Raw genomic sequence first — 16,858 nt, forward strand, 5'->3', positions numbered from 1 at the left:
GCGCCCATTCCAATTGATTTTGCCAGTCAACTTGTGAGAAGTAAGCTGAAAGACAAATGAGAGGAATCGCCACTTGGTTCATTGTTGTCTCAGTCGGAACTTTGTTAACAGAACTCTCGGCTTCCGTCCATGCCATTGGGTGACGTTGCCCAGTAAATGTTGTTTAGTCATGAGAAACACTAGGAATAAAGATGATCTGATACCATGTAAATTTTGGTACCAAAAAATGCCCTGCTTTATTCATCTGTAGATGTAAAAATATAGTAGAGAGGAACAAACTAGCAATCTGATCCCTTGATTCTAGCAGATTCTCTGAATCAAGGAATGATTTTATTTGATCTAATTTCATAAAATATTTAATAGCATATCAAATTTGATTCTACAAAATCAGATCTGATTGTAAGAAATATTTTCCCTGTCCTCCTTTCATTACTTGAATTGGTTTATATACAAAATAGGAGAATAATATTCTAACCTAAAATAGGAGATTACACAATATACAAAATATGCTAACCTAAAATAGTAGACTACAAAATCTTCTAATTAATATTTACATATTCTATCACACCCCCCGCAAATGATAAACGGGAGGCTTACGAACGCCGAGACCGAAAATCTTCAAATAAGACCTGTGGTAGTCCTCGTGAAAATATCGGCAATGCGATGCGGGAAGGAACATGAAGGACACGAACTCGTCCGCGTGCAACCTTCTCACGAACAAAGTGAATGTCCATTTCAATGTGTTTGGTGCGCTGATGTTGCACCGGATTTCCCGAAAGATAAATGGCACTCACATTGTCACAATATACCATAGTGGCCTTATGAATAGGACAATGTAATTCCAAGAGAAGATTGCGAAGCCAGCAGGACTCGGAGACAACATTAGCAACCCTATACTCCGCCTCGGCACTCGAGCGAGAGAGGGTAGGTTGGCGTTCGAAGACCACGATATCAAGTTATCCCAAGAAAAACACGGTAACCGAGACGTTGAACGACGTGTGTCGGGGCACCACTCCCAATCCATCATCAGAAGAAAGAAGATCCGTGGCTCGAGGACGGATAAAGACGCAAACCATAGTCGTGTACCCCGAATGTAACGATGATACGCTTAAGTGCGTACATACGAACTTTGTCGCGGTGCGCGCATGTACGTAAGCATACCTGTTGAACGAGATAAGAGATATCCGGCCTCGTGAAAGTAAGATCGAAGGGCACACGAGACTGCGATAAAGTGAGTCGGTCATCATAGGAGCACCCGATGTGCCGCTCACCTTCGGTTTAGTATCAACCTGAGAGTAAAAGTAGCCTTACACGAAGACATCCCGGCTGTATCAATGATTTCCTTAGCATACTTGGGTATCATGCGAAAAAACATCCCATCCTTATGTCGAGGACATGAATGCCAAGGAAATAATTCAAAGGACCCGGATCCTTCAGCAAATTCCGAGGCAAAGAAGAGCCATAATGGAGCATCGAGAGAATCTGTAGAAGAAGAAGAATAATATCATCAACATAAAGTAGCATGTATGCCATCTCGGACCCCTTTTTGTAGATGAACAAAGAATTGTCGTATCCGTTTGAAAAAACCAAGAGAAGAGACATAATCAAAAACTCTTGTACCATGCTTTCTCGGGGCTCGCTAAGCCCATATAAGGACTTACGGAGTAAACATACATAATCCGGATGAGTAGGATCTGCGAAACCCGAGAGGTTGATGCATATACACCGTTTTCCTGGAGCTCACCGTGTAAGAAAGCATTCTTGACATCTAGCCGATGAATAGGCCACCTCTTTGATAGGGGAAAGACCGAGAACCGTACGGATCGTAGCCGGCTCGACCACCGGACCGAAGGTCTCACCACAATCAATGCCAGCTCGTTGGAGTCTTACCATCACCTACAAGACCGGCTTTATGCCTCTCAAAGTCACCATTAGATTTTTCTTTATGAGTGAAAATCCACATAGAACGAATAACATTCACATTAGGTGGACGGGGCACCAACTCCCACGTCTTATTTTTAATAAGAGCATCAAATTCATAATTCATAGCCATTTTTCAATTCGGGTCGCGAAGGGCGGTCAGAGGGTTACGAGGAAGAGGGGATTTCGTAACCATGGTATTTAAGTTAAAGAGGCGTTTTACTTAAAAATACCATGCGTCGACTCCGGATCACCATTCGGGACGGATTGGGGAAAGAAAGGGCGGGGTGATGGTGGGAGGGGACTGCCAGCGGAGGGGATAGGGGCAGTGGGCTGGGTGCCGGTGGGAGTGGGTAGGGGCGCCGGGTCACAGTGGGAGAGGGGGTAGAAGAAGACAAGTGATGCAACCACAATGGGGAAATGCCATCGTCCAAAAACTCATAAGTAATAGAAGTGGGAGAATGTAATTTGGAAAAGGGGAAGACATTCTCATCAAAAATCACGTGACGAAAAATAATGATTTTATGGGACGATAAATCATAACACTTATACCCTATGATTCGTGTAGGATACCCCAAAAAGATACACGGTGTAGGCGGCTTTGCAATTTGTGGATAGTTGGAGAAGGAAAGGGGATAGCATAAACACCCAAAAACCCGAAGATGAGAGTAAGATGGCTTTCGTTGGTAGAGCACTTGAAGAGGAGAAACGTGACCTAATAATTTACTTGGTAAAATATTAAGAAGATATGTTGCCATTTGTAAGGCGTGATGCCAGAACGAAGGAGGGAGAAATGTGCAAGAAGAAGAGTCCGAGTGATATTATTGATAGAACGGATTTTTCTTTTGGCTTTCCATTTGTGAAGACGTATGTGGACAAGAAAGACGAAATGACATCCCATTAGGCTCACAAAATTTCCCGAATTGATCATTATCATATTCCCTCCCATTATCACATTGATATTTTTAATATGACGTTCAAATTGAGTGTGAATGTGGGTTTTCAAAGCTAAGAATTTGGATAAACATCGGATTTCTTAGCCAACGGAAAAGTCCATAAAAATTTCAAAAATCATCCATAAACGAACATAATATCGATGACCCAATGAACTTAACACGGAGAGGTCCACAAATCACTATGAATAATATCAAATGGCATCAAAGTTTCGGAAATAGAAGAATCAAACGGCAACTTAATGTGTTTACCAAGAACACAAGAACGACAAATACTAGAAAGACTAGATTTATTACATTCAATGCTTTTACGAACCCTAAGACAATCTAAGATAGAATTTCCGGATGACCCAAGCGAGCATGCCAAAAGAAGACAACGCCGCAAAGGTACGACGGAGCGGTGGTTGGATATTTGATGGTGGTAACCGGATAAAGATCTCCCCGACTATCACACCGCATTAGTGGCATCCCCGTGCCGAAAATCCTTCACGTAAAAACCCATATGGATCAAAATCAACGGACACGGAAATTATCGGTAGTAAACTTCCGGACTGAGATTAAATTTTTAATGAGTTTAGGAGCATGTAAGACATTTCGTAAGGATAAGGGGTTTGGGGAGGCAAACTAGTGTGACCACAACCATGAATTGGAATCGAATGACCATTTCCCACAACAATACCATTATTTCGATCGCTCAAATTAAAATAAGACGAGAGATTACCGTCCGAGGATGTCATATGAGAAGTGGCTCCGTGTCCATGTACCAATTTTGGTCGGGCGGGTTCAAGGTCATGGTGTGCATTGCGGACTCAATGTCGGTTGGAACATACGACCCGGGAGAAGCCACCGCCGCCATGTAGAGCTGCTGAGCTGGAGGAGGGCCCAAAATACCCTGCTGCCATGGCGGGACTGGCGGCGGACGAGCCCAAGAGGCTGTCGGGTACGGGCAGGGAGGAGGAGCTGCCCAACGGGGTCAGGGACCCACCGCCGTGGCCAACCGCCGTCGACCGCCACCGCCGGTAGTCCACTCGGCCGCCGACCGCCGGCTGCCGGCAGAATTACCGCGGCCACACGGTGATTTTGTCGCCGCCGCTCGAGTCCCGCCGAGCCCCCCTTACGGCCGCCCAAAATTTTGGCCGCGGGAATTTTTTGATTTCCCTCGGCGTGAGCTTGAGTTATCCCAGGGAAGTGGCACGTTGTCGACCGAGGCCACCATAGCCGAGCCAGACCCGTGAGACACCATAGCCGCAAGTTCACGTTCTTCCAAAACAAGAGAAGACCGAGCCTCAGTGAATGGTGGGAGCGGCTTTGCATGGCGAATTTGTGTCCCAACCCCTTTGTATGCATCAGTGAGACCCGAGACCCGCCTGAAGGACAAGGCGGCTATTCGTCACGGAGCCCCAACGTTTTCGGTTGATCGGCAAGGCTGCGAGACGTTGACAATAGGCGGAGGCATTGGAAAAATCCTCCATACGAGTCGTCGTGAATTCTTGTTCAAGAGTCACCGCACGAGAAGTTTGATGATCTTGGAAGATATCACGTAAGCCGTCCCAAGCCTCCATGGCAGTAGCATCCGGTTCGAGGATAGTGTTTAACAGATCATTCGAAATCGTCGAATAAATCCATTGAATCACGGTGGCATCAATGGTGGTCCATAATTCAATTTCCTCATCGTTTTGGGAGCCGCTTCTCCTTACCCTTAGGTGGAGGAATGATGTGATGAAGGACCTTGTGAGAACGAGCATGAATTTTGAAAAGCTCGGCCCATGTACCATATTGTGAGTTTTCCATCTCAAGAGTAACGAGATGTGATTCTTGATATTGGAGACCGCGATGGCCGGTGGAACGTGGGCTTAGCCGGGGTGGTTGGTGCGTCGGCCATGGGAAAAGAAAGGAAGGGGCGACGGCTTAGGGAGGAAAACAAAAAATAGGGATTTAGGGCGTAGCGGAAGGAGGAAGAAGAAAGAAACCCTATTTTGATACCATGTAAGAAATATTTTCCCTGTCCTCCTTTCATTACTTGAATTGGTTTATATATAAAATAGGAGAATAATATTCTAACCTAAAATAGGAGATTACACAATATACAAAATATGCTAACCTAAAATAGTAAACTACAAAATCTTCTAATTAATAGTTACATATTCTATCACTGATCATAACCAGATACTCACAATTCAACAAAGATCATAAATCCACTATCAAAATTTTGAAGGCCTACAGCATAGGCTTTATTAGCATTACTCTTGAGCCACCCCTGTGTCCATCTTGTCGAACTAGAGTGGAGTAGGGTAGCTTTGGAAAATATGAGAATCCCCTGGAGTTACAATCTTTTGGTCTTAGCACGTGTTGCTCATTTTGTTTTACTAGTGTTGTTCTTTAAATGTTGTGTATTAAGTGCACATGATGACAATATGATTCTTACTTAAATCTATCTGCCCTAAAATGTCTATTTTAAAAGTTGTATACGTTTCTTTTAAGTGGTCAATGCTCCATGATACTGCAGTTGAGACTAGATGATTTTCGCAAGATTGTGTTCAGATATAATCATATCTATCTATCTATATTATATTAAAAGCATGAACTTCCTAAATTAAAAATTAAATTATTAAAATACCCTTAAAATAATATCTAAATGATCAATCTAATTTAATTTATTGTGTCTTTTCTAAAAGGTTGTGTCCTTTTGAATTGACTCCTTAAATTTGATTTCAACCGTTGGCTTTAAGAAAAGCCTCATTTACCAGCATCATCTTTCTGCCAACTTTTCTCATACTATAACCCAAGCAAACAATTCATACGAGATACATATTCAATAATAGTCGCAATATTCAAGTTAACTATAACATTTGGTTATTTAGTCATACATAGAATGAAGATTCATCTATTTTAATGGGCATTGGGAAGATTGTGGGAAAAAAAATCCACAAGCAAACATATGCAGTCCAAAGACAAGCGGAAAGAGATTAGCGGTGGTTAACTTGAAAATTGTCAATAACAACAACATGCCCAATATATTATATATCAATAATAATATTTAATAGCTATGTGCTTTTTCCATAAGATTTGTATCCATTTAACCAATTTTTCTTCATGAATTGGACACAATCGTTGGCTTAAAAGAAAAGTCATGTCTATTTAAAAACGCTTATATATACTACAGCCTGATGTTGCGCGTTCCTACCAGAACAAGTGCTTTCTACTAAGTATCGAGTGTTTGATTTTTGTCGAAGACAAGTCTTTTGCTTAATTTTTCAAGTTCCATTGTTCTTTTCTATGCATTTTTCCATCCACTATTTTAAGACTTCTCTCATCCCTTTCCCAACCTTAACCTTTGTTTTTATTTGTTCATTAATCTTCTCATTCTATTCATTTACGCTGCCCAACAGTCCATCCATTATAGTGTTTAGAATAAGATTGGACGAATTGACTTGAATTGTTCATAGTTCTTAGTTGATTTAAATAGTCACTGTATATATTTTTTCTTTTTGTTTTGATTATGACTCCACAGTTGTGATGGCTTGCTAATTTTTCTCTGGATATTTGTAATAAACTTTCTTAAAATTTTTGTAATGAAATATATAAAATCGATTAAGCCCCAACAAAATGAAGATATTATACAAGTAAAATTCATTATAAAAAAATATATCGAAATTGAGACTCTTTTCAACAACAAATTAAATAGATAGCCATGTTGTTTTTTATCAAAAATTAATTGGCCATTTTACCTTTTTCCTTCTGATTTTTAAATAAAAATGAATTGAGACAAAAATTTAAGATAAACTAATTTCAGTTAGTTGATCGATTTGGCTATTTATAAATAAAATATTTAGTATATCTAACCAAATTAATACACAATGGATTGAACCGAACCAATATACATTATCGGTCTCTATGACTAATGATAAGTAACACTTAAGAAGTTAAGATAATAGTGTACGCGCAAACTTCAATTGTAACGGATTAAAGGAACATACACTAAGAATATTGTCAAACTAAACTTTGATTGTTCATCTTCGTAGGTCAGATATGTTTTATTACATGTTCGCACCTCATAATTCCAAAATAAGTAAAAATTTCACATGTATCTAACTAAACTGTGAGTGTTCATTCGTAGGTTTAGATAACGATATATAATCATCTTGATCTCGACACACAAGTCACTATCTGCCAATCCATTGATCAATTACAGAAACATGTATTTTATTCTTTTTAATATAATTATTTATAAATTCATAACTTTAATTTAATAATATTGATATTTTTTTGTAAAAACATGTACTATATGACTCAGCATACACGTGCAACGCACGTGACGAGAAACTAGTTATACTAAAAGTGGGAACATTTTACGTCCAAAGTTGATTTATGGATTTGCCCATTAACAGTTGAGTGACAGTTTTGCCCTTGTAATCGAACACTATTCCAGTAACATTTATGTATAAAAATGTAAATATGCACTCTACTAAAAATAAAAAAATAAATTAGAAAAATTTAAATGCAGGACCCCTTGGCAATTATCAGCTTGAGCGTTTATTCTTCTGCACTCAAATTGAATTGTAACCTTTAAAAGTCTAATGAATATAGCATTTATAATTGAAGAAACCGTTACTCATCATGCTATTGGATTACCTTATCTGCCAAAAAATACTAGCAGACGTACTATTAAATCATAAATGAATTATTTTATCCGTGGAAAAAATCATGTTATCTATACTAATCTAAATCTAAACTACTCTATTACGTATATAATTAAGTGGGAAACCCCAAACTAAAACATTGAAAAATCAAAATTATCCTAATGACCATATATACTAACTTCAAAATAAATAAATTATTAACTAGGCAATGGTGGGAGGTGTCTGTTAGCTAATTGGCAAATTTTATTCATACACAACTACAAAAAAGTTATCCAATCGTGAATATTTGTATAATTGGAAGGTGTAATATTGTTTACATCCATGGCTGGATTATTTGCATCACATTTGAAAAAGCTATTCAGGCTTATACTATTTACATATTGAAAACAGTGGTGTGTTTCTGTCCCACATCTTGCCTTCTTTGTAGCATTCTTCTTAGCAGAATTTGGCAGAAAACACCTGTACAGTTGCAAAGTAATGGTCAATTGTTAGTGCTTATGTCTCAATGGAAAAAGAGACGAAAGACAACATACAGTTCAAGCGCTAACTATGATCAAACCCATAATATTAAAATTAGAGAACTCAGACAGAACAAAATCACAACCAAAACAGAGGGAAACAACAAATCAAATGTTTCATAGGTATCGAACTTACCAAACCAACAGGAAGCTGCAACAAAACCTTTAAGCGATATGCAACATAATACACGTGTCACAAAAAGCTACAACATCATTGAGTCTATCTAGGTAGAACTTTAGTTTTCTAAAAAGTCAATCTAGTTATGCAGGAGACTGTCAGCATGTTACTTGAAGGCCCTTCTATGGCTAGCTAGCACTTAAAAGTAAAAAGCTAATCAAGAAAAATACTTCACATATCTTGTGAAATGTTGTCCGTTCTTTGAGACTCGCAAATCCATAGAGACGAAATAAAATCTTTACGTAAATATATGACGTTGCTGTCACCTAAAAAGAATATATCATCAACCAGAACAAGCGCACGTCATCTGAAGAATTGTGTTTTTTTTATTTTTTATGATAAGGTGTCTGAAGAATTGAGTTAATGAACTCATCAGCTAATCAGCCAATAAACAGAACTCATCGTCAGCAGTTATGAGTCTACTATGGAAACACACCAGATTCACTGAGAAATGTCACAATGAATCATGTTTTCCTGATATTTTAAAAGTTCAACATCACCAAGAATATCAATTACAACTCAATGCCACTATTTTTTTTAGACAGTTAAAATACACAAGATTCAGGCACTTCATTTCATTTCATCAACAATTACATACGAATCCGACCACACTACAAGAAAATATAGATATCGCAACAAAAAGTTTTATATTTGGCAACAACTTAGTTTTATTGTTGGCAAATGATTTTTTTGTTGCCAAAGAATTTAATTTTGTTGCCATAGTATTGATTATTGTTGCAAAAAGTACTTTTGGCAACCAAAAAAAAAAGTTGTTGCACGTTGTTGCAATAACAGCAGTTGGAAAAAGTTCATGCAACAAAATATTTTTTTTTCGTTACCAAAAGTACTTTTTGCAACCATAATCAATCTATGGCAACAAAAAAATTTTTGTTGCCACATATATTTTTTCTTCTAGTGCCATCAGTAGAGCAAAATCAATCACACAAAAAACCATATTGAGGTTTCAGTTGTATTAGATTGCATAAACAGATTTGAAAGACTCGAGGGTAAATAAACTTCGTGACATATTTACCAGCAAACAAATTTTAAAGTCAGTCATGTTTGCATGAAGAACCTAGAACTAACCTGATATCGCATCAAAAGTGATTTTAACTATTTCCCAAAAACATGCAGCAAAAGTGACGCTACCACATCGAGAGCAGCAACGAAGGGGTACTATACTGTGAGATTCAACAAGTAGTAGCAAAAGTAGCTTCAAGCGCATTCAAAAACAGCAGCAAAATTGGCGCCAATCCTATTCCAAAACAGTAGATGATCTTTCACTGGCGACGAAACCGAGAAATAATAGTCGGTTAGATATTGTGTAATATATCAATGTGGCAACAAAACTTGTTTGTACGTGTGGCCATCAAAGGAAAATTGATGATCCAACTTGTAGATGCTAAACATATGCTATTTTGTTTGTGGATGCTAAACGTATGCTATTTTGTTCAACTATTCAGCTATAAAGGAATTTTCTCATGATAATATTGGAAGCACATATATAACTACAGCTTTCTGAAATCTATCCTTGAGTGCGAACATGGTACAAGTTGACCCAATAGATATCATTGGAAAATGAAAATATTTACTAAAGTTAGGGTACATATTGAAGTTGTAACTTATCCTAAAGATTTTTAACCTTTCCCTCTCCAAGAATATCTCAAGAAATTTTCCTTCTGGTTCATTTGACGACAGATAGAGTTTAAAGATGTTCCTTCTAAAATGAAACAAAAACTCTACACTCTCCTTGACTTGTACGCAGAAATACTACTCTCTGGATTGTAGAAAGTTACATTAGAAAAAGTGGAAATCACAAACAGGTTGTTAGTAGTCCTAAGATCACAAGTACAGTAAGAAAAGAAATGAACTACTAAGAAGGAAATAAAGAAAATAAAGGAACATTTCAGTGAGAGCAAGCTATTAATTTTACGTCCAACATTCAGCTACTTGTGTGCTTTGCTGGCTATTCAATTTTGAATGGAGATACTTTCTCGGAAAACCAAATTAAATGAAGATGAAGAAGAGGTGGAAAATAAATGAACGATCATGTAGTAAGAAGTTAAACTACCTTTCAGCTTTTCTCAGAGAGGGAATTTTCATTTCCGTGCTATGTTTCTGGTAGGAACTATTGCCTCTGAATATGGCTTGATGTCTTCCCTCCTCTATGCCAATATGTTCAATTTTGCGTTTGCTACTTTCCGCACTGTCCATGATCGTAGATGGCAACAGTGGGCTGTTTAATTTCTCTTTCTTTGTCCATGAGTGACAAAATAAAAAACTTCCCTTGAAGCCTATCTTGATTTTTTGTCCATAACCTCTTCATTTGGATGTCAAATATCTTACTCATCAGTTTGTTTGCAAGTTCACGAGGGGCAACAATTGCTTCTAGAAGAATGAAATTGCTAGTTATGGATCAAAACTAAACACAATATCCAAGTTGGTAGATAGTATGTTCAATTTAATAACTTAGCTTATAATCTTTCGCATATGAAAAAGAAGGATAATATCTGATAAAAAATTGATAGCGTACTTAATAAAAAAATGTAAGGTGTCAACGAATTCCAAAAAGTGGTCGACATCAGTTCAAGGATGATTTGTTGGATAAGGACTGGGAATTAGGATGTATCAAGATTCTCTAGTTAAAAAAAAAAAAAAAAATACACGTCATCTTATATTTCATTGAACTACATAATTATCCCAAAACACCACATATTGATTTTAAACCAAACTCACACATTTTTACTTTTTTTGATGTCTAAGCGCCCTAACTTTTAAAACTGATCAACACATATCAACACCTAATGGTAAACATAAAAATCAAAAGCTATGTTTATTCACTAATCAAATTCTCTATGTAAAAGAATTTATCTTCCCCACCTTTATGGTATTATCTCATATTATGTTGGTTGGAAAAAGTTGGCTATTTCAAGAAAGCATCCTTTCATAAACTAAATTCTAATGATATAATGTGTTAAAAATAAATATGATAAAATAAGGACACGAGACGTGGATACTGCTACGATAATCCCATTTCTTTCTCTGTGACCTTATCTCCCTAAGTCTATTGGATGTCACGAAAGGTCAAAAGAAGAATATAAACCATATAAATAAAATTTAGTTGCGGTAAATACTTACTTTTACTGGTATATGATAACTAAATCATATAATATATTCTCAAAACAGTTGTTCATTACCTGTAATATAAATAACAGAAGAAGTCTCTATCAAATGTTGAACTAAAAAGCATGTATTTTAGCTATGAACTTAAGCACTTAACCCCAAAGGTAGCACAGATTAAAGGTGATAATTTGAACCCATATTTAAAAAATTAGCCCATTTTACCCACATATTAGTGAGTTGGGTCACTCATATTTCAGGTCGATAAATATGAATTTTAAGCTTCTTTTTAACTCATAAAAACATGGGCAAATATAGGTAAAATATGGGTATCCATATAAGAACACACTAGACCCAATAACAACTCATTTTGAAAATGAGAAATTTCTTTCTTACTTTCCACCCCAATCCTTACCCCACCACCCACCCCGCCATGCCCCCCCACCCCACACTTTTTTTTATTTTATATATTTTATAAAAAATTTATAAAAAAAGAGAATTTTTTTTTTACCTCCTACTTCGATCCCTACCCCCAACACCCACCATACCCTCCCCAAAAAATTCAATTTCATATATTTTATCTTTATAAAATTTTATAAAAAATGAAAAAAATTCTTACCCCACGCCACCCCCCACCCTACCCCGCTCCCCCCAAAAATTAATTTTAAATATTTTACTTTTATAAAATTTTATAAAAAATAGAAAAAAAAATTCTCTGCCCCAACCCCCCCCCCCCACCCCCCTCTAGATTTCAATTTTCCTATATATTACTTCTATAAAAAATTTATAAATAGTAAAAAAGAATTTCTGATCCTCCAACCCACCCCATCCCCTACCTCCAGCCCCCTCCCCCGCCCCAAAAAAAATCAATTTCATATATTTTACTTTTATAAAAAATGAAAAAAAAAAATTCTTACCCCACCCCACCCCCTCCACGACCCCCACTCCTCACCCCTAAAATTTATATTAAAAAATTATAAATATACACTTGAAATAATATTACACTTATATAATATGAATTAACCCACAACCAACCCAACCCCCAACTCATATTTACCCACATAAAATATGAGCGGTTTAAATCCCAACCCATTTTTGTTCAAATCATTTTCAACCAAATCAAATCCAACCAAACCCACCCATTTACCACCCGTAGCACAAACATATCATCAAACACTAAAGGTGCATAATTCACTTCAGAATTCCCGCAAATAAACACGAAAAAGACTAATTTAGGTGGAAGAAAACATTTTGTAAATTAAAGGTATGGCAAATCATGAGACCAACCTCATATTTCTCGCACAGAGTTTAATTCTTCACTAATTGGTTGGTGCTTAATTTATGTACTATTTATGCAATCTAGATCAAAGAATCAAACCAGATTGGAAGAATCACGAAATTGAAAAGAAAAAAAAATATGAACAGAACCCCAAAAAGCACCCTAAAAAAAGATGAAGAGAAAAGAGAAGATCCGGCAAAAGAGAAGGGAAGAAGATGAAGGGAATAACTCCAAGTTTTAGAATTTGGACAAGAACACAAACAGAGAGAAACTTGTAGATTCTGAAACACAGATAAATACAGACGCTATGTTTTGGAGCAAGCTGGAAACCCAAATTAATACGTGTCGGTTCACTCTTAGGGGTCGTTTGGTGCATGGTATAAGCTGAGATATCCCAAAGATTAATTTTTTGTACCATGTTTGGTAGAAGGTATAAATTTATCCTGGGATAAATTTATACCTTGTACCAAACAAGGTATAAAATGCATCCCTTCTTATCCCACTTATACTGGGATTATCTTATACCATCTTTTAGATGGTATAAAATAATCCAAATAGATGAGATAAATTAATTCCGGAATCATAATCCCGGGATAATTTTAACTACCTACCAAACGACCCCTTATGGTAAGAGACCACGTAGTAAATGAACACTCAAATTACTGAAATGCCCTTGATTTTTAAATTTTTTGACATGAAGCAGCCATGTTGAAACAAGGCTCTTCTATAATATAATATTTCTACTATATAGAAGAGTGAGTTTTACTCACTCTTCGTCGTCCGTCGTGGGCCCCTCCCCATAAATAAAAAATTTTGGCCCCCCACCCCCATAAACACCCCCATAAATTAAAAAAAAATCCCCCCCCCCAAATATTAAATAGGCCCATAAAAATAAAAAATAAAAATTTTCCCCCCCCAAAAAATAAACCCATCACATCCAAACTCACTTTAAAAAAAAAATTAGACCCCATATTAACAAAATCAAACAATATTAAAAAAAAATGAATCCCGTATTAAAAAAAATAAACAATGTTAAAAAAAAAAAAAATTGGCCTCATATTAAACACCATGCGTATCAAGAGAAACACTAATATAATAAAGTTTTAAATACGAAAGACAAACCATATCATATATTAATCGTCTTTGAACATAGTATCCCATATTTACAAAATCAAGCAATATATATATATATATATAAAAAGAGTTAATCTCATATTAAAAAATAAACAACGTCAAAAAAAAAAAGTTCAGACTTTGTATTCTTAAGAAACACTAATATAATAAAGTTTTAGATACGAAAGACAATAAAATGAGTTAAACGAAAATATATTACTAAAAATTTAAAAATAGAAGTTCTTCATGCCCCATATTAAACACCAACCAAAAGATTAAAAAAAAAAAAAAAAAGTGGAACCCACCACATCCAAACTTTCTAAAAAAATGTGGCCCCATATATATTAAACAACAACTAATATTAAAAAAAAAAATGAATCCCATATTGAAAAACAAACAATGTTAAAAAAAAGTGCTTAGAAAATCAAACAATTAAATCAATAATGATGGATTCATTACCACATGCGTATCAACCCATTAGTGGAAGCACATGAAATTATTGTACAAAGAACATACTTAAAATACTTATATATTAAAATAAGATAGAATTTAATTACTTTTTCATTTTTCCTTACTCTAATAAATGTGAAAAGAGATTAATGCCATAAAAGAAAAAATAATATTAAATAGAGATCAAATAATTAATAAGGTAAATTAGTGAAATTCTAATTCTAATTGACGTTTCCTTAAAAAACATGTAAAAAACAACATGACAAGTAAAATGAGTTAAACAAAAAATATTTACTAAAAAATAAAAAATAGAAATTCTTCATTTAAATAGAAAATCAAATTTCTACTTCGTTTCATCTTAAACATATAAAATTAATATGTATTACTTTACTATTACTACTATATAGAAGAGCCAGTTTATAGAGGCAACATCGCCATCCGTATTCGGTCCTATTTTTTTACTTAAGAGTAAAAAATCCTTTATATTACCAACTCTTCTAAAAAGTAGATAGAAATGCTTTATTATATTTATTATGTTTACTAAAATAAATATACTTAAAATATATATATTTAAAAAATAACATACAATTTAATTACTTTTTTATTTTTATTCTTACTCAAATAAATGTGAAAAGAGATTAATATCAAATGAAGATCAAATAATGAATAAGATAAATTAGTCAAATTATAATTCTAATTCGCGTTTCCTTAAAAAACCATGCAAAAGACAACATAACAAGTAAAATGAGTTAAACCGAGAATATTTACAAAAAATTAAAAAATAGCATTTCTTCGTTTAAATAAAAAATTAATTTCTACTTTGTTTCGTTTCAAACATGTAAAATTAATTTAATAATTTGAATTAGAATTATCCAAATCAAAATTTGATAAAAATAATAAGTATTTTACACTTTTAAATTAATCGAATTAAAATTGAAAGTATCAACCGATGCTTAAATATTGCTATTATTTTATCTCAAAGAGAAGAAAATAGTTTTCTTTTAAACAAATCTTCTCTTTTAAAAGTATTAATAAATTTTCGTAGCAAACACGAATAAAATAAAGTCTTACATACGGAGCACAAACTACAATATTATATTATTATCGTATTTTGAACATATATATATATATATATATATATATATATATATATATATATATATATATATATATATATATATATATATATATATATATATATATATAACTACAACTACATAGATACACTATAATCCGAAATGTTGGGCCTGTCACGTATAAAGACGGCATAGCCATCTAGTAGTAAAATAATTCATGACCTTCAAGCTTAAATTATTTCCTTAATAGTAATGTAGGAAAACGTGAAAAGAAGGACATTGCCTAATAAACAACCCTATTAATCACAATTGAATTTCTTACATTAATTCTTGCAATTATCACTATGCTTTTAAAATATACCCTTTAACTTGATTACACAGTACCGTTCAAATAGTGTTAGAGTAAATGAAGAGACATTGATCATTCATGTAAATTAATGAGAAGAAATTAGGAAGAGAAAAAGACGTAGTGCAATATTTAAGGAAAGTTGATTGCCCAAGGTGCTGCACAATTTATACAGCAGCAGTCTGATCGTCAATGCTACTAGGTTCATAAGATTAGCTTTTTGTTGGTTAAGCGTAAGATAAGAAATTGATGTTTCCTTGTGTCTTTATTCTTCCATGTCAAATTAGTACGTATAGGCTAAACTGAGATCCATGGAGTTGGATTCAAGAGTTCGGATTTTGTTTGATGAGGTGTCAATTTTTTACGTGAATTTACATAGCTTTTGTAGTTTTTATTTGCTTTCAGGCTTAGTTTTTTATATATTGTTGGTTTATCTTTTTTTCACCCAATATATAGCACATGATACTATTGCACACTTCACCAGGATTGTTTTGAAATTCAGAGAATCGAAAGCTCCAATACTATTTTTCTTTCTGATGGTTACGGACCTTATGGTGAACAGGTGAAAAAAAGATGGACAATACTTATGTTACCTTTCTTTTTAGATATTGAAAAATGACATATAATCTTATAATTAATGTTTTAACAAACTTTCATGTCTTTAAATTGTATCATTTTGTTTTCTCATACAACTTCGACCTGTTATCTTCATCTTTTAATATTTGTCTTCGGTATCTAGCAGTCTGTTTGTTCTAATCGTCCATTTCTGTGATTTTTTAGGAATATAATAAGCTTGAATTATGAATATAGCTTCACAAGAGAAGTCGATTATGATACTTGGCAAGGCTAGAATCTGCCTATGCAATTGGGATTCATTAATCCACTGCTTTTAGCTTTTATATTTGGAGCCAAGTTTTTAATATATGTTTATCTGTACTACTATGGGAAGCCTTGAACTTAAAAAAAAAAATGCAAAATTAAAATAACACCCCAAGCGTGAAAGTCTTTCTCACCAAAAGCAACAAATATATACTGCTAATTAGGGGTGTACATGGACCGGGTTGGTTCGGTTTTTTTAAAGACCAAACTAAACCAATTGCATCGAGTTTTTAAATTTATACACCAAACCAAACCAACAAAAGTCGGGTTTTTCAACCTCGGGTTTTCTCGGTTTTTTCGGGTTGCTCGGGTTTTTCGGGTTTTTTCCGGTAAAGTCTTCATCCAAAACATATAACTTGTACTTCAAATATTTCTTTAGTCCTAGT

General features: G+C 34.7%; 1 protein-coding gene across 1 annotated transcript; it reads right to left on the reverse strand.

Annotated features, from left to right (window-relative positions):
* Nucleotides 1-240: 240 nt before the first annotated feature.
* On the reverse strand, nucleotides 241-2,053 carry LOC132061426 (uncharacterized). Its single transcript, XM_059454249.1, has 3 exons — nucleotides 1,891-2,053; nucleotides 1,272-1,482; nucleotides 241-244 (listed from the first exon to the last, which is right to left on the reverse strand). The coding sequence occupies exons 1-3, from the start codon at nucleotides 2,051-2,053 to the stop codon at nucleotides 241-243; spliced, it is 378 nt and encodes a 125-aa protein (XP_059310232.1).
* Between the last annotated feature and the right edge of the window lie 14,805 nt (nucleotides 2,054-16,858).

The sequence above is a fragment of the Lycium ferocissimum genome, chromosome 6, assembly GCF_029784015.1.
Source record: "Lycium ferocissimum isolate CSIRO_LF1 chromosome 6, AGI_CSIRO_Lferr_CH_V1, whole genome shotgun sequence".
Classification (NCBI taxonomy): Eukaryota; Viridiplantae; Streptophyta; class Magnoliopsida; order Solanales; family Solanaceae; genus Lycium; species Lycium ferocissimum.

Coding starts and splice junctions, on each gene's coding strand:
- LOC132061426 (XM_059454249.1), bottom strand. CDS start 2,053: ATGGCTATGAATTATGAATTTGATGCTCTTATTAAAAATAAGACGTGG. Junction 1,483..1,890: donor AGCCGGTCTTGTAGGTGATG/GTAAGACTCCAA, acceptor CTTCTTCTACAG/ATTCTCTCGATGCTCCATTA.